Source organism: Pempheris klunzingeri, chromosome 2, assembly GCF_042242105.1.
Source record: "Pempheris klunzingeri isolate RE-2024b chromosome 2, fPemKlu1.hap1, whole genome shotgun sequence".
NCBI lineage: Eukaryota > Metazoa > Chordata > Actinopteri > Acropomatiformes > Pempheridae > Pempheris > Pempheris klunzingeri.
Window position 1 is genome coordinate 3250723 of NC_092013.1, and position 18589 is coordinate 3269311.

General features: G+C 46.6%; 1 protein-coding gene across 1 annotated transcript; it reads left to right on the forward strand.

Moving 5' to 3' along the window:
- The first annotated feature begins 2108 nt into the window (after positions 1 to 2108).
- On the forward strand, positions 2109 to 5639 carry snai1a (snail family zinc finger 1a). Its single transcript, XM_070846033.1, has 3 exons — positions 2109 to 2377; positions 2910 to 3428; positions 4107 to 5639. The coding sequence occupies exons 1-3, from the start codon at positions 2302 to 2304 to the stop codon at positions 4289 to 4291; spliced, it is 780 nt and encodes a 259-aa protein (XP_070702134.1). The 5' UTR covers positions 2109 to 2301; the 3' UTR covers positions 4292 to 5639.
- The last annotated feature ends 12950 nt before the right edge of the window (positions 5640 to 18589 follow it).

Here is an 18589-nt window from a genome sequence, read left to right on the forward strand (position 1 = left end):
GAGGCCGCCCTCCGAGCATGCGCGTTGGGTGGTTAAAGGATTTAAAGATCAAACATTGTTGTCAAGATAAACTCCCGCCAAAGTTCATGTTGACGTTTAACCAAAGATGATTTGCAATTTTTACAACTAAATTGTTTCCGGTTTGACCCTCAACAAAACACCTGTGGAGTAAAATATCACGATTTGTTACTGATCATATCCACCATCTATTGATATTACTTTGGAAAAAAGGACTCTGTTTTTTTTTAGCAGAAATCCGAGATATGCAGCAAAAAGCCAAACTTTTTCAGAGCTGACAGTCCTTATCAAACATGTCTTTTAAATGTCCAAATTAAAAAAGCTGTTACAACATATTTATCTAACTTTTTATTCTTATTTATTATTTATTTAATCACTTTTAATCGCAACTTCTAGTCTCCCTGTCTTGCTTTAAACAGTAGATTCAAGCTGCATAAGCAAAATGTTGTAAACTTGCTGTATTTTAATTGCTTCAATGAAGAAGATGTTGAGAGAAGTTCACTCTCTTTTATCCTTGTTACCTTCACCGTGTTATTCTGAGGCTGTTAAAACGTGCAAAACTCTTTATTTGCTGTATTTACCACAAAACCCTATGGAAGCCCGTTTCCGCCAGTGGAAAAAGAAAAAGTTGAGATAAAAAGTCATAATTACGAGATAAAAAGTCTAAATTACGAGAAGGGAAATGCGCATGCGCTTTAGTTGTACCGACAGAGAAAGGGGTCCATGAACGCCTCGCTTGTCCAGCTACAGCAATGACGCTATCCTGTGGTTGAAAGGTCGCTATTACAAGTGACTTCATGACTGCATGATATAGCTTTGAAATATTAAATGAGTTCATTGTTGCAGGGAGCAAAACAAGTGGCGAGAATTTCTTTAATGTGGCTTTGAAATGATCTTCTAATGTCTAACTCTGTGGTCTTCGTCACAGTGCGTCTTATTCTTTCTACGCCAAAAGTTCTTCTTGCTTAAAATCCTTTCTAGTGTGTGTTTGCTCAGTATAATCCCCTGCAAATCAGAGAGTAAATGAAGTATTTCATCCGTTGTAAAGCCCCGTTTAAAGTAGTCCTCAATGTACTGGCAGTCCATTTGTGTCAAACTATACAGGATTCATACAAAGAGCTGCTGCTCTGTCGGTTCCTTTCTCGTAATTTCGACTTTCTATCTCGTAATTATGACTTTTTATCTCATCTTTTTTTTTTTCTACTGGCGGAAACGGGTTTCCATACTAAACCCCTTGACAGAAATATACAGAATCTTTTTTTTTCCATCACATAGACATTAAAACCTGTCACTTAGAGCCTCATCGGGATGAACCGGTCACAGATCTTTACTCACTTTCCTCCAGGAGATGGAGCAGTTACTCTACTGGAGATGTTACAAGGCTGAGACAGCAGCCTGTGTGTGTGTGTGTGTGTGTGTGTGTGTGTGTGTGTGTGTGTGTGTGTGTGTGTGTGTGTGTGTTTATTAAATTAAGTGTGGCAGGTCTGATGACACCGAATGAACACAGTGACCATCTGACTGAGAACAGAACTTCTCTGTTCTTCTGAAAATGTCAATTTAGTAGAAATGTTATGTTCATTTATGGTGTTTTTTTTTTTTTTTTTTTTAATGTTTAGACCTCAATCCAAATCCCCCAAACTGAGGGGAACACTATGAGATCAGGTCAATGCTCCACACAGGTGCAGATCAGGTGAACTGGAGGCTTTAAGATCATCGTGTGATTGGACAGGTTTGGATGTTTTAATCTGAACACAATGATGGACTGATGCCTTGTTCTGCACAGACATCAGTCCTGGCATCATTTAAGGAGCTGGAGTGTTTCAAACCCATGCAACAGACCTGCCAAAGTGTTTTTCCAGGCGTCTACACACAGTTATTATAATACTCAGCCACTGTTCCTTCACCCCTTCGTGTCCCCGCGCGTCCAAACGCTGTGAGGCTCGTGTTTTTGTTGTTGTAAAGTGCATGAAGGCACTTGAGCACTGATACGGGAGGTGGGGAGGGCCCTCGGGGCGAGCACACCCCTACCGCCTGTGTCAGAGTATTTCAGAACAGAGGCCAGCATTTAGTCATTCTGCATGAAGGCTGCACACACACATTCACACACACTGAGGTCCACTCTGACTCTTGTGGACTATAAGGAGGATATTTCTCTTCTTTTCTGTTTCTTGTCTCCTGCGGATCCGAGGATTTGACTGACTTCTTTCCCTCCATTCGTATAGAAACTGTGCGTCGTGGCCGCAGGACACTTTTACGCACAGTAACTTAACACTCACAAGGACAATGCCTCGGTCTTTCTTGGTCAAAAAGTACTTCGCTAAACAAAAGCCAAACTACAGTGAACTGGAATATCAAAATGGTGAGTTGAGAGGATTTATTTTTTTATTATTTCCTGTATGAATTAGGAAAAGTTTCCTTCTGTAAGTGCGCAAACTAAACAGAAACCACCTGTTTTCTTTAAGTGTAGTTGCGACGTTTTAGTGAAATCTACATTTCAATCCAGACCAGACAGTTTCGTTCTTTTAGTGCCTGGTTCAACCACAATCTCGGCTACTCCCCGTTCAAGTCGGGGCCCGTTAGATGCACTTTCCCCCCTTTCTGCAGCCAGACAGAGCTCCATTCATGTTACAAGCCCTTGTGAATACGTGGGAGGAAACGGCCCATGAAGCCTTCCCGTGGCTCCAACTTTATGCTCAGTAAATGCTGAGAAAAACAAGACTTTATGACTAGAATCAACACAGACAGGAGAGAGGGATAGTTTTTAAAGGCTCATTTCAAATGGTGGATCTGTGTGTGTGTGTGTGTGTGTGTGTTTAATTCAATTAAATCTCATTGCTTTGCTGTCTTGACACTGGCTGTGTGTTTGAACCATCCTCTCACTTCTGTCTCAGACGCCTCACTGGAGAGGTATCCTCTTGCTGAGCTCTCATCAGGGGACCACACCTCCGCTGCTACCTGCTTCACAACAGGTCTGGTGTGGGACCTGAGTGTCCTGCCCGCCCTCTACCTGCCCACCTCCCAAACAGAGCCCTCAGCCGCCCCGGGACCCCTGGACCTCAGCTCCCCGTCCAGCCTCAGCAGCAGTGCCAGCAGCTGTGGAGAGGACGACGAAGGACGCACCTCAGACCCCCCCAGCCCCGAACCCGTACACACATATGCCCCTCGCCAGCGGATGAAATGCACCGGCGTTATGCCTCACATCAGTGCCCCGGAGGAGGAGGAGGAGAGAGAGGCCCCCGTCACAGCAGCCAGGCCGGCCTTCCTCTGCAAACACTGCCCCAAAGAGTACACCAGCCTCGGGGCTCTGAAGATGCACATCCGCTCACACACCCTGCCATGTGTGTGTACCACCTGTGGAAAGGCTTTCTCCAGGCCGTGGCTGCTGCGCGGTCACATCCGCACACACACAGGTAAGATCCCACATCCAGAGATGCCCTACAGCATCACACACACGCCCTCATCCGTCTGCTAAACTTCCACTTTATTGTTGAGTCAAGAACTCGGCGTGCACATTTCTGGGAAACTATGAAGTGTAGTTGCTGTCATTGTGAGTCAGCGGGTCATTCCTTCATCATCTGTGCTGTGAAGTGATGGAGCAGGATATCCATGACAATCAGTCTGATGAGCTCAACACCTGACCAGCAGACATTATCACACAGGGAAGCCCTCTGTGGACCCTGCACTCATTGATCTCTCATTGTGTTTAATGCCCCGGTAACAATGACTCGTCAGCTAATTATCTTAGCACGGCTGCTGGGGAAGACAGCAGATTGGGGACAAAAGGTTTAAAGAATGCCTGAAGGCCCTCTGCTATCACTAAGCACTTAGTACCTGCAGCAACTTGTTAGCGTGCTAATCTCATTTGGCTCTGATTGAATCATGCTAATTCAGTCAGGCTCTGACCCCACCAGCCTGCCATGTGCTTCTTCTTTATCTCCAAAGTGTGTGTGCGTGTTGTGTGCTTTAGTGTGTGAGGTGTTGATGGAAGGCTCTTGTGAACTCCTGATTGTTGTCACTGGACTGTCGTTACAGCCACATCTAAAAGGGTTCGGTCATGTGACACGTGTTTCCTCCCTCTCTCTGTGCAGGTGAGCGCCCTTTTTCCTGCCCCCACTGCAACCGGGCCTTCGCCGACCGCTCAAACCTGCGGGCTCATCTGCAGACCCACGCCGAGGTGAAGAAGTACCAGTGTGGTATCTGCTCTCGCACCTTCAGCCGCATGTCGCTGCTGCAGAAACACAGCTCCTCGGGGTGCTGCTCCACCGCGGTGTGAGGCGCCACAGAGACGGACACAGGGTACCCGCTCAGAGCTCAGGGCAGTGGAGGCCTCGTGGCCACGGAGAGGGCGTCCACACAAGCCCGGCTGGCCTGCTGACGACCTGTAAGGCCACAAAGAGCATGAAATGGCCTGCTTTGAGAAACCTGGAGGGAATCGAGCCTCATTATTGGATCTGACTTTACAAGCCTTTTTAGCTTTTCTGCTCTGTGAAAAAAAAAAAAAAGAAAAACATCTGAGGAGCAGATTTCTTCTTCCAATCTAGACTGAGGTCTTGAGGCTGGACCAAATCTGAACAGAGCAATGCCGACACTCACTTGATATCAGCCCCTTTGTTGAGATTGTGCCCATTCCAAAGACCAAATATGTAGTGAACTCGTTGGGGTAAGAGGTGTTCTTTCCTGTCTCTGTCCTGGTGCCGGCCAGCTCAGGATCATGGCTGAGACACAGCTGCTGAGAGGTAGGGGTGCGTGGGTGGAATAAATCTCTCAGCGTGCCTCACAACACACACACACACACACACACACACACACACACAACAAAAGCAAATGCACACACAGCTGTCCCTGGTACTGTGGTGTAGATAGACGAGGTGCTAACAGGTGCTACAGCCGTGACCTTCACTGCTCGATAGCAGGTGACTTCCACTGCCCTTGGTTTGCTTAAGAAAAAAGAAAAAGCGGAAGCACGTCATCCCAAAAGAATGGCATCAGTTAGTTTTGTTGCACCAGTGGGGATCATCTTAAGCCTCTATTTTGACTACATCCAAACCTCCTCTTTAATCCGATGATTTTTCAGAGATATGAAAAGACGTTCTGTCCGCTTCACTTCACTTCACTTTGCGGCACCGCTGCAGCGTGGATGACAATGCGAGCCATGCACTCAAGGTTACCACAGTGTTAATAATAACAGCCAAAGCCATATTTTGTAACTTAAATGAATTCGTGCCTTGAAATTGTATTACTCTTGAAACCAAAGATGTGCCTTTTTTTTTTTTTTTTTTTTTTACCTCAGTAAGTATTTGTGGAGTTAAAATGAGCATTGATTGCAGTATTAGTAGAAATTAGCGCCAAACTGTTTCAAATGCAAGAAGGCTGGGACCAAAGATTTGTAAGGTTTACGCTATGGAGACACGGTTGTCTAACGTGTGATCAGAACCCTGTAAATGGACAGTATAAAGACGAGTTTTTAACTTTCCTAAACATTTTATGGCAGTGTTTTATAGTGCAATGTGCAAATGACGTGTTCTTTCAATTTTGTACCAATGCTTGTGTGTTCTCTTGTATTTCTTGTATGATGTAACTGAGAAATTTTCATTCAATAAAGTAATTTATGTTTATTAAAACTTCCTCTGTTACCTGCATTGGCATAAAAAGAACCCCCTCCCACACACCTGTGCAGTTTTATCTCCACGTGGAAATGGGTGCAGTCGATTCGTTGGCCTGTTTGATCATTAACTGGGACATTTCTGCATCTTGACATTAGACGCACGCGAGCGCGAACTGGCCATTTGTGCTGGAGCTGGATTGCAGATGCGCAGGTGAGCACACTGTGATGGACAGGAACAACCGATTGCACCTGCTTCCAGTTCCCACCTGCCAGCTACCTCTCTCGCTGTGGCTGTGCAAACACTGCTGGATGTGTGAACGCGAGGGCGTGTCTGCCCGAACAGCTAAAAGAGAACTCGAGTGACGGTCGACTTCTGTTTTCACTCAATCCCAACGTTTAACATGAATTCATACGTGCTCTGTAATCCTGAAATAATCTTTAAGGTGAAACTCTAGTCAGCTAAACCGTGATTGCAGTGCGTGGGTATTTATTTCCTCCTCGGGGAGAGGATAACATTCCCCTCTTCCCCAGCCTAGACGGTGAGTCAGAGCCTGCCCAGACTGGAGCTTTAGCTTCCCATGGCTCCTCTGCTCGCAGTCAGTAAGTCAGGCCGCTAGTCAGTCAGTCAGTCAGTCAGTCAGCTAGCTGGTGTGCGTGGGCTGAGGCCCGGACGGGGCCAGCACAGAGTGAGGTAAGCTGTTCCACGACACAGAAATAAGGATATTTCCTTCTGAGTCAGGGAAATGTGCTCACAGCTACCAGCCAGGACCAGGACCACTGCAGCATGGAGCAGTGAGTCACCTCACACACGCAGGACTTCAAACTAAACTGCTTATACAGACTCTCAAACATCTGTGTCTGAACACCAACAAGGTCCAATGTGGAACTGATGAGCGAGTCCTTGATTGTGGCACCTTTGGCCAGTACTCTCTCACGTCTTTTACCCAGGATGCTCTTGGATAAAAGGGCTGTTAAACTCTCAGCTGTTGGAGGTTAGCTCGGGACTATTTTGATGATGTCAGCTGGTGTGTCCCGAGGTGAGGGTGTTAGCAAAGACAATTGAAACAAGTCCCTCATTGGAGTTTTTCGCTTTATTCTTGACTGTGCTTGCTGTGTGACTTTTTTCTGCAGATTTTCATCTGCATATTCGCTCTCATCGCCTCATTTTTGTGGGCCACATAAATGAGACGCTGCATCTGCAGAACAGGAAAAGAGTTTTTTAATCCCTTTTAGTTTCTTTTTATTCTACAGATGAACATGTCAGCACATCTCGGCTTTTTCTTTCTTTCTGGTCTTATGAGCGCAGCGGCACGGCCTCATTTGGCCGCTGTAACCCCATTTATTTCAAATCTTTGCTGCATCACAACTTACTGTACTTATTTCTACCTTTTTATAGAGAAATGAAAACACAACATGCTCGCCTTCTTGTTCCTTGGGGAGAGTGGAAGGCCTGGATCTGAAATCTGAGAGCGTTTTCCTGCTGTGTGCTTTACAGTGCCAGAGCACTCACTGTAATTTACCAAAAGTGGCTGCTATTTATGCCATAAAGCATGTGTTTAACATTCCTGAACCCCACTGTGTTTGTGTATTCCTCGCTCTCTCACTCGCCTGCTCTCTCCCACTCACTCTCTTCCCTGCCTCTTCGGCTGTGTTTCTATTTATGTGTGTGTGTGTGTGTGTGTGTGTGTGTGTGTGTGTGTGTAGCGAGTGGAAACGGTCCCTACAGAGCAGCAGCCCTTTCCCTCTTCACAGAAGGATCATCTCTCCCCCTCTGAGACAAGGCCGACAGGAAGTGGGAGTTTACATTGGCCTGCTTTACCCAAAAAAGCTGCCTGGGTCGAGGAGCTGCAGAGCTCAAGTGCTGTTTCTGCTGCCGCCGCCGTCGCTGCTGCTTCGCTTTGCCGCTACCAGCTCTGTGTCCCACCATCCCCCCTCCTCCATCAGCTGTCCCACCCATGGCTGCTCTCTTCAGCCAAGTTTTGGGGAGGTGGAGTTGGGTGGCCAGGAACTTTAGAGTGGCCTTCGGTGCAGCAGCAGCAGTTGGGGCTCATGGCCTGGGAGACAGGAAGGAGCTGTCAGCATCTCATAAACAGGACTCATCCTGCACTCATGACACACAAGACCCGGAGGGAACTCTCCCAGGAAAAGCCTTCAGACACCCACTTAAACTCCAGACTGCGGTTCAGTCTGATGCTCGTCAATGACGTGCACGAGATGAACCGTAACACGGGCACTGAACTAAGCGTGGACCACCTTTCGCACTTGTGACTATCACCTGAGAGTCAGTATTCATCTCACTGGCACGTTACAGTCACTTGATAGTAAGCTGATTATCAGCGGTCGACAATCCAGATAAAGTGTGACCGTATCGTCGTGGGAATTGAGATGTCTAAAGTATAACCTCACCAGTGGGCAGCCGCCTGAAACAGAGCCACCCTCGCGCTTAATGCTTAAGAATAGTATTTGATAGCACCAAAGCTAACATCCTATCCTCAGCTGTACTCCCAGAGCACCTCTCACCTCATGTATTACTTCCTTGGCCTCCTCGACCAAGATTAGCACCTCTCAGTGTCTGTCGCCTTGCTCCAGAGCACTTCATTACTCTCTAATGTTTTGGCGTTAATAACTTTCCCTGCCTGCAAGTTCTGGTGGGCGTTGGTGTCCCTGAAAGATCTTCTGCACTGTTGTCTCACTCTCAGCACAGTCACTGATGTAAATGTCAGAGTGCAGAGCTGAAACCTCTCTGCTGAGCTGCAAACAGGCCAGAGACACAACCGCTGCATCTGGTAAATAAGAAGGCCAACAGCGGTAACACCACAAGTATGCTTAATGATGGATTTGATCAGGCTGTGGAGTTGCCCCAAGGCTGGATTGGAGAAGTGGTCGGGCGGGTGAGGGGATGGGGGTAGGGGGTGCATATTAAAGAGTAATGAATCACACACTCAGTCACAGGGTCGCCAGCTATGAATGTGTTCTCTGTTGGTTTTCCTGGAGCCTGGAGTTTACTAACTGATGACGCAGGCTGGGCTTGATCAGAGACATGTGTTGCTGCGGACTCCATGCCAGTGAGAAGCATAGCGAGAGAGAGAGAGAGAGGGGGGGAGAGAGAGAGGAGAGAAGGGGGAGAGGTAGAAGGATGGATGGCGCCTGAGCTCTCTGCTTTTCCTCTGCGTGTCCTTCTGGGCATTGCCTCACACTGGGGGTGGTGGGACTGGAGGGAGGAGAAGGGAGGTGGGGGAGAAAATGAACCCGACCTCTACCCTGGGACAGGAAACGACAGATTCTTACAGACCGTCCTGACCCAGCTTTCTTAACTACCATTACTCTTGAATTCTTGTGTGGCATCTCGGCGAGTAGAGGAGCGGCTCGTCTGAGGGACGACAGCAAACACAACAGAGTCACGACACGGCCACGTTAGCAGCTCTGTAGCGGCGGCATACGTGATCTGTGAGGCAGTCGTACAGGGTGTGTGTGGTGGGGGGGGGATCAGGTTAAACTGTTGCCATGAATGATCCACACCACAACCTGGAAATAAAGAGGAGGCTAAAACAATCAGCCTCTCTCTCTCCCCCCTTTCTCCCTTTCTCTCATGTGTCTCTCTGCCTTGGTTTCCCCTCTAAGTGCCCATTTGAAGCAAAGGCATTCGGTTTCTCCTTATAACAGCAGGTGTTACGTCTCTCCCCCCCCCCCCCCCCCAACATCAAACATCCTGGTTAAAACGTACCTTTCTGTTTTTAAGATTTGTTTTCTGATGCTCTGTTCAACTTAAATGTTTGATCAGGTTTGTCTTGTTTTTTCTGATGTGGTTTTTGAGTGGCATGTGGATCAGGGGCTCGCTCCTCCTCCTCCTCCTCCTCCTCCTCCTCCTGCAGTATCTGGATGTGACCGAGGACGCTTCTCCTCATGACAGAGCGCGTCTGTGTCATACTGGCTATATAAAGTTAGCTGGGCTGTTGTGACCCTTAATAGCCGGAGGAAGACTTTCATGTTATCTAATTGGCTTTTCTTTTCCTTTAAGCACTGGTGTCATTCCTGTTTTCTCTCTCTCATCCTGAAAACCCTGTCCCTCAGCATGAGCCTAGCCCAAAACTAATTATAACCCTTAACCTTAAAAACAGCCCTTTGAATTTGTGACGACCCATCAAGATGTCTTCACTTTCCATAAATGTCCTCACTCTATTGGTTAAATACTCGTTCCTGCTCTCTCGCTACGTAGCAAGTGCAAGAAAACACACACAAACACAGTGGTGGTGATCAGATGAGCACAGTAATCTTGGTGCTGTATAATAAATTTGCAGCAGTTATTTTCAGACACTCATTTCATCAACTGTTATCATTTGCATCTCAGTGACCTCAGTGGTGGTGGTGTGGTGCACGGCAACATGCTGATGTTTAGCAGCTATAATGTTTACTATAATGTTCACCAGTTTAACTTAGCAACTTAACATTTTCTAATTTCCCCAAGATGCAGCTCAGACGAGGCTGATGGGAATGTCATCACTCGTGCAGGTGTTTGAACTCCTGCTGGACAATATTAGATGAAAAGTCAAGGGAACAGTTGAGCCTATAGGGGACACGGATGTTCCAGACTTTTCATGGTAATTCATCCAAAAGCCTCGTAGACATTAAAACTAAAAAGCACACGCGTCAACCTCATGACCAAAGTCATTGAATGTTTGTACAAAACTTGGAACAGAGGAAGTCGCTTGCACACGTTGGGCTGACTCCTCTTCACCTGACAGTGGATGAAATAACACCTGTTTTCCACAGAGGAATGCACCTGAGCATATTTTCCCAGACAAGGTGCAAAGGGACGTTGAGCTGTCGCTCGAGGCCTTGACGAAGCATTATGAAAGTGTTAATGTCGATCTGTACCCACCTGTCAGGACGTGTCATGGCGCAACAGTGTGTGACAGTGCTGGGAAACACACTCCCCGCTTGTTTCTTACTTTTCATGGTTTTGATTTGTTGAAACTTAGAAAGCCGAACATGAAAGGGAGAAGCACCTACTTGGGCAAGCCGGATCATGTCATGACCAAACGTGTCGCTTGCTATCGGCTTGCTAATTGAGTCATGATGACATCTTTACCGTGCAATTTCCCATGAAGAGCCTCGCAAGTATAGAGAGGCTGAAAGCCAGGCTGGCAGGTTTGGAGCAGGAACAGAAGTTTGGTTCGTCACCACTGGAGGCAGAGGTGTCGAGTGCTTCCCATTTGTTCCCATGCAGATCAAAGACACCGACACCAACAATCTGCTTTGCGTAACATACAGCCTCAGACACACACAGAGCACACATGACAGCTGCCATATTGCTTTTAATCACCACACATGCTGTCACAGTATCTCCGACATCTCCACATACAAGTGCACAGACGTAGGTGAGCACACAGGCGTACACACTGAGGAGTGCTCCTCTGTGTGGGAGGCCTACGCAGCAGCTGGTTATGATGGAAAACACCCGGCACTCCCACTGACGCCCCACAGGCCGTCCCTGTCGTTGTGACGCACCGGGGGCTGCTGAGGCTCCAGATCTGGAGGAGAGCGATCTATTCATCAGCGGTCCGGCTTTCAAACAAGTCCAACTAAACAGAGAACCAGTTGATTCTGCACAGTTGGTTCCCAAACAATAGACATACACACACAGGCGAGTAAGGAAGCAGTCCCTCAATCCCAAATCTATGCACGCACACAGACACATGCACACAGTCCTGCACATGCTGAAGCCATTACCCTGTTGCTTGTTAAGTCATTACTCTATAGCTTGTTATTTTCTCAAGCAAGAGAAAGCAATCTATCCGCAAAGGAGTGCTGAGAGATTTGCCACCCGACTGAGCCTTGGGATATGGGAAGTTACCCTGAAATTTGAGGAATGTGGTGAGGTCTGAAACCTAAGGAATAAGAGGAAAAAAAAAAAAAAAATCATCTTCTGGAACAGCGAGGCTTCTTTCCCATAGTCTCCAGGTCGTAGCTGCAGCCAAGACTGTACGAGATGTCCACGGGGAGGGAGTATTATAGACATTACTGATGACAGTGCAGAAAAGTTTCAGTCCACCAATGGGACATGGAGGAACTGACATAGTCTGAGAGCTTTGACATATTCACGGTGGATCTCAGACATCTGGTTTCCATTTCCCTCCCCTCCTAAGACAGTGAATGCTGGCAGCAGGGCTTTTCAATGAAATCGTCTCTTCGACTTCCTGTGCTATCAGTTTAGCATAAGTGTGTGCACCACAAATGGTAATGCAAGCGATGCTCAGCACACAGGCAGTTATTAAAGTGAACTGCACTGCTTTGCTGCAGGTTTTTTTTCTTTCTTTCTTTCTTTCTTTCTTTCTTTCTTTCTTCAAGCTCCCCACCCCCAAGCCTTGACGCCACCCTCATGGTTTATTAGCAGGAACACCCCATGAGCAGCCATTTTCACAGCATCCTCTCCACTCTGCTCCACTGCTAGAAAAACCTGTGAGCAAGCACACTCTCACCATACTGCTAATGAGTGACACATGCCCCCCAGCTCCGCCGCTGACACCTAAGATCAAAGCCCTGGAAGAGAAGGGGACTGGTTTAGACATTAAACCCGGGCCCCCTCGTCCCAATCCGCCTCCTCTTTGACACCCACGCGATATGTCTGAGGGCGGCCAAATGGTGACACACCTGTCCTTTTCCACATTCAACACGAGCAGCAGCTCACAGGACCAATGCCGGGGCAAAGTGTAATGCGTATTCCAGCTGTGCTTGATAAGAGATCAGCTAACGCCATCCAGATATGTTGCATGTCAGCGCGAGAGACATGAGTGAGAGACACAGTCTAAACTATTCATCTGCGCTTAAAGCCTGTAGGTGGACAGATTAAAGGAGGAAATGGAATTATGGAAAACTGATTGCAAAAGTCTGGATCAACACTGAATCTCTCGCCCCGTGATCCCTGCAGTCCTTTTCATTAAAATCGATTGCTTCACCCATCTCCAGCTGAAATACTGTCCGAGCAGTTTCCATACAGCTGAAGGGCGTCGAGAATAGAGCGAGAGGGAAGGAGGGAGGGGAGCGGAGGGGGGCTAGCTAGGGCAAAGGCAGGAAATCCCAGTGCAGCATGAACTATTTTCCTCCATAGCTCCACCAGAACAGCTCTTTGTACCAGTCCCCCACCCCCCTCTATCAGGCCTGTCTCTGACAACCCTCCACTGCTGTTCCACAATTCGACCGCACCACTACCACCACCGCCACCGCCGTGATAAAAACAATCCAAACCTCTGTCACACACACACGCACACACACACACACATACATGTACGCAGTTCACTTGTGGGCCGTTACTCAGCAGCGCCGGGGCTGTGGGGTTGGGATCAAAAGCTTGGGGTTCCCCTCAATCTCAGTCCAAAGTCCCACTGTGGTTAGACCATAGACAGAGAGGCACCTTATTTTACACAGAACCCCCAAATGCCAAAAACATTCGAGCACACACAAAGAGAAGCACACACATGTGCGCTGCGAAGGCCTCACAAATGCAACACAGGGGTAAAATGATCTGTGGCGAATTCGGGCCCTTTTCTCGTCTCGTCCGTCTCCTCAAACATTCCTTGGCAAATAACCCTCAATCCTCTCACTGTATCACTTGATCACTGAGGACGCACATGCTCTTCATGTGACTCCAATGAAGAGATGGCTCTGCAGAGGCGTATCGCAACAAAACTCAGTTCTGTCCGGGGCTCTCATTTCGCAGTGACACACATTCCGCTTCATTAGGACTGAACTCTTAGAGGAATGACAGAAATTCAGGTCAGCGACGCTCGTGAAAGAGCAGGGAAAACAAATATCAGCGTTTGACTCCCTGCCACAGCATAATGCCGGGTGAATGTGTGTTTCCATATTGCAACATCGAATCCAGACACAGCGCTGATTTGTTGCAGAGCAGGAACCGGGCCGTGATTGACTTGGATTTATTTTATGCACCAGTGAGACCCCATGCAAAGACTGAGAGGCCTCCAAAAAAGCCCACAGCCAGGCCACTTTTTTTTTTTCTCTCTCCCGCCCCCCTTCTCCCTGAAACAAACTCAAGACTGTAGAGGAGGCAAGTGTGAGTGCAGTGGGTGGGAGTAGGCAAGGCACCTTGCAACAGCTGGTCTGAATTATCCGTGGGGTCGGCTCGGGAGGTGGAGGGGAGGCGAGGAGACTCCTGGCGCCAGGATCGGGCCAGCAGGTCAGGGAGGATGACGATTACCAAAATACTAGCAGGCAGCCATTGCCCTGCAGAGAGGGGGTGTTCCTGGCTCACAGCTCTCACAGCTACAGGATGGGCAGGCGAGTGGACGACCGTGGGGGGAGTGTGTGTGTGTGTGTGTGTGTGTGTGTGTGTGTGTGTGGAAGTGAGAGAGAGGGACGCTCCTACTTCCTCTTCCTATGAGATAGCCCCTTCCTGTCATTGAGAAACACAGAGAAACACCTTGTTAATGACTGTGTGGTGGAATTAGCTTCATCCCATCCGTGAATAAAACCAGACAAGTTAACGAGGGTTGACACGACATCGAACACGGGCTTATAATCTACCAGTAAACTAAAATTTTATTTAGTAAAAACTACGCTTTTTTTTCTCTGTTAGCCATAAAACCAGCTGCTTGCAAGGTGCAGTTCACTCACAAGGTTCCTTTTGTGCTTTCTCTCAGGCTGAACTGACCACATGTGAGCTGATTCCAATCTGTGGAGCCACAGGTCAGACACAGGAACACGGCTCCCCCTGCTGCTGAGGGTGTTCAGCACTGTGGACGATCAATATCTTCAAGGAGAGTGTGTTCAGAGTGTCTACTGTAATATTAATGGTCTTTATTGTGTGCACAGTGCACAGCTTTTCACTTTAAAGACACATATTTTGTACATATGTTTCATTTTATTCTGTTTTTTCATATTCTGTGTACTAAATATAATTCTATATTTCATGTTTATGTACTTCCTGTTTGTTTTTTGTTTTTTTACTTCTCTGATTATTGTATGACACATACAGACTAAAGCAAATCCCTATTTCTGATTTTTGGATCTGATTCTGACATTAATTTACATCTAAAAAAATATTCAAACAATCAAACGTGTACATCACAACAAAGCAAACTACACGTGCACACGACATCTTCCTAAATAAACGATATTATAGAGAACTAGTGTTTTTATTTACCTGTTAGGTTTGTATTTTAACACAAGGATTATATTTAATACAATTTTAAGGATATCCAATTTATGCTAATGTATACTTCTACACTTCTTTGCACTTTTTATACTCCACTACATTTATTTAACTGTTTGGTTTTTACATATAAAACACATAATCAGCATATCAAATATAAAATACAAACTGCAAAAATATTTTGGTTCATTTTGCTGGAAACACTTTTGAAATTTTACTCAAGTAGAATTTCAAATATTGCTGTATTGTTACTTTTAGTTCAGTAAAAGATTTGAGTACTTCATCTACTACTTCATAGACTTATCCATGCGACAACATTAACAGGTTTCAAAATAGTTTGTCACAGTTTAAAACTGAACACTGAAACTTTTGAGGCCATTTCATCACAGACTGTGGAGGCAAAACACTTCATTTCACCCAGATTTGCATCAACGTCCATTTCTATCACGTTTGATCTGACGCTGGAATGAAAATAAGATGAAATGTGCAGAAAATCCTCCAGCAGGCTGATGGAAAGCGGTGCCACAGTAAAGTCAGGAAATAGCACCAAGAAGCGAGTTCACTGAAGTCAATTAAACATTTTGGTCACCAGAAGATGAGTCAGTTAAGATAAAACAATGTTATTAAGGTTACCAGTTTATATTTTATAAATAAATACATTTCATTCAGATATTTAACTTGTCAAAACTAATATAAAGGCAACACGGTAATGCCTGTATCCCAGAGAAGGGTGTGATTAATGCTCTGTGGCAGTAGAGGGTAGCATTGGGCAGGATCACTGTAGTTTCCACCAAAAGGCCAGATTATTTAATCCCGTTTTCCCACACAGTTGATGGACCTGTCACACGCCCTCAGAGGGAAATATCTGCCTCTTAACAAAAATCTGATTACAAATCCAGCGTTTCTCCTCCCTCTCCTCTGCTCCGGCATCGCTCTCAGGTACGAAGCCTCCCCCTGAGCCTCCGACCCCTGATGTTCACACTATTCTTGCACTTCCAGTTAGGAGACGACAACACACTGCTGACACACTGTCGTACTGCCGTGTGAGAGAAGAGGAGGATTGAGACGCACACAGTGCCAGCTGTCCAAGTGTCTGGCCTGCTGCCGGGAAGTAGCACTTCTCTGAATGCCAAGCTGATCCTTCTGTTACGTCTTGGAGAGCGAAGAAGGAGCTCAAGGCTTTCCCTCAGGACTCTCTTCACCTGCTCCTGCCCCTGATTCTTACTGCTCTACATCCTGGGGCCCCACATAGCTCCGACTAGCTGCTAAATGTTGGCAGGATCTCTCAGAGGCCCGGGGAGGAAGCTTTGGGTTGGGCTGATGTTCTCTGCTCGTGGAGCTACTGGGAAAAAAAAAAAACTAGAGCCAGGCGACACATCTCTGACTTTACAGCTGTGAAAACGATACACAACATTTAGATTAGATTTCTTTCTCGATGGTTGAAGGCACAAAAGAGAAGTCCATGAGGAATGAGACGAGGAGAAAGCGAGGACACATGGCAACTGCTCTCGGCTGGATTTGAACCCAGAGTGCCTTCAGATATGTCAGCTGTTGGCGCCTTAAACCAGGATTCCCAAACATTTTTATTCTTTAGACCCCCCACATTCACACCCACATCACAGCAGGGACCACAGTTTTGGTTTCATTTGTTTGGTCCGTTTGCCATTACGAGAATTAAGACTATTACAGTTAATCACACACAACTAAGTCATCTACAGGTAATAAACAAAATAAAACAAGAAAGACAAAACATAGAATACACTGTGGTCCTGTGTCTGGACCATCCATCCACCCAACCTCATCCTCATGTCATGGATGTTTCTTAAGAGCATTTATAAAATGACTCATATCTTCCATATTGTGGGGCCCACAGAGCCCTCCGCTAACCTGAAAGGTAATAAAATGATTTAATCACGCAGCTCTTCTCGACTTTCAAGATGCTTTTTGACTGAAAAGATCAAATTCTGACACGAATCATTTCACGGGAGGTTGTGACGCTCCAAAAAATCCATCCACTGTCATGCTGACGTTTCTTTCACGATGTAAGTCTGCGGTAAAAATGTGTTTTTGTGCCCAATTTTTGTGCAGATTTGCTTCAAAGCCAGACTCATAAACTGTGTAAGAAGTGGACGTGGGTTTCAGGTCTGAACAGTGAAGAGCCTTAAAGCTGTTTTCTCTCTAACGTCCAGCAGGGGGCGACTCCACAGGCTCCAAACAGAAGTCTGATTGGATGGAAGTCAATGAGAAAAACAAGCAGACTTCTCTCTTGATTTTTTAGCTCAGTGAACATTTTCCTCATGAGTTTCTGGTCTCAGTCTCTAGTTTACAGTCTTCTTCAGCACAGCAGGATGTTCGTTTAGTAAATTATGGTCCCATTTAGAGGAAAGTGGACGGTAAAGCAGGTTATGCTTCAGAGTTGGACTACCGTGCGACTAACCAATCAGAGGTGGTCTTCATGGAGCTGACGTCACTCCTGGCTCCAAAAAACCAAGATGGCGACGCCCGTAAAGTGAAACTGGAGTCAACAAACCAATGGGTCTTATACAATATACAGTCTTTGTGAGGACCTTGTCACCTTATAAGTCATCTGACTTCATTTAGAGGCCTATAGAGGTCGCAGACGTAAACACTGGTCATTTTAACTCTCTGTAAAAACACTGGCTGTGTTTAAAACACGACCCCTGTTGTCACGTTCACTATGAGGACGCAGAAAAGTTGTTGCAGTAATGCAGATTTTTTTCGTTTGGTTGCTCTGCAGCTCTTCTCCAGAGGGTTTACTGAGCGTCTGCCTCTCTGCTTCAGATGATATTCCCCCTGAGTCGATTCTGCCTGGCAACCAAGTGAACTAATTCAACTCACAATTTGATGGCGTAAGACATGTGCTGCCAGTCAGCCGCCGCCGTCGCCTCCGCCTCCGTGTGTTTGAGCAGTTGCCACAGGCAACAGGTGACGTTGTCATCTGTGGCAGAGGTGGTGATTGTGTTTGTGGGTATGCGTGTGCTTTGGTGTATGCGTGAATGCTTGTGCACGTGTGTATAAAGGAAATATACAAGGGCTTGGAGCCTGTGTAAACTGTGAAAGAGCCGCCATGCGCCTCGCTGAAATGCCTCTCATTGTGACAGCAGCTCTGTCTAAACAGCGATTATGGTCAGAGGCCGAGCACTGCCACCTGCATCCCTGGACGTCTTTAGCAGACCTGCAACGGGGCTGACAGTAAATTAGGTGAAGCTATGTCTATCCTGACAGTGAGATGCTGTAGGTCACTAAATGAAGGTCTTTCCAAGCAGCTAGACAAGTTTCCCTTCCAAGTCTATTTAAAGTCAAGGAGAGCAACTGAAGTCATGGCCCACTGTGGGTACCACATGGGCACCGCAATACAAGAGATTAAAAACACGGAGGAGTATCTTTGTGTGAACTGAACTCTGCACAAGAAGCACAAATCTGCAGGGAAAACACGTGTAACAGAGGCGTGAAGGTGTCCAGACGTGGGCAGACATTGATTCTATGTAATCAGATTATAAAATAAACCAAGAATACAGCTGCTGTAAAGCCCTTCGAGATGATGTGCTGTGATTCGTTAGTTAGCGTTAGCTACATAAACGGGAACTGGAATTAGCTGCGGCCTTTGGCTAAGATTAGCTAAAGGGTAAACTGTTCAACGTAGCCGCTCATCACCTGCTTTCATGGTAAATCTACGGGCACAAGCTATCAAACCACTGCAACACAATTAGATCTGACAGGATAATGAAGTTAGCGGCTTCAATCATCGCAACCGTGATTGGGATATCAGTGCCGAA

Bases quoted from the DNA above. Each gene is read 5' to 3' on its own strand.
- snai1a (XM_070846033.1), top strand. From the start codon at position 2,302: ATGCCTCGGTCTTTCTTGGTCAAAAAGTACTTCGCTAAACAAAAGCCA. The intron at 2,378-2,909 runs GTGAGTTGAGAG...CTTCTGTCTCAG, and splicing joins TGAACTGGAATATCAAAATG to ACGCCTCACTGGAGAGGTAT. The intron at 3,429-4,106 runs GTAAGATCCCAC...CTCTCTGTGCAG, and splicing joins TCACATCCGCACACACACAG to GTGAGCGCCCTTTTTCCTGC.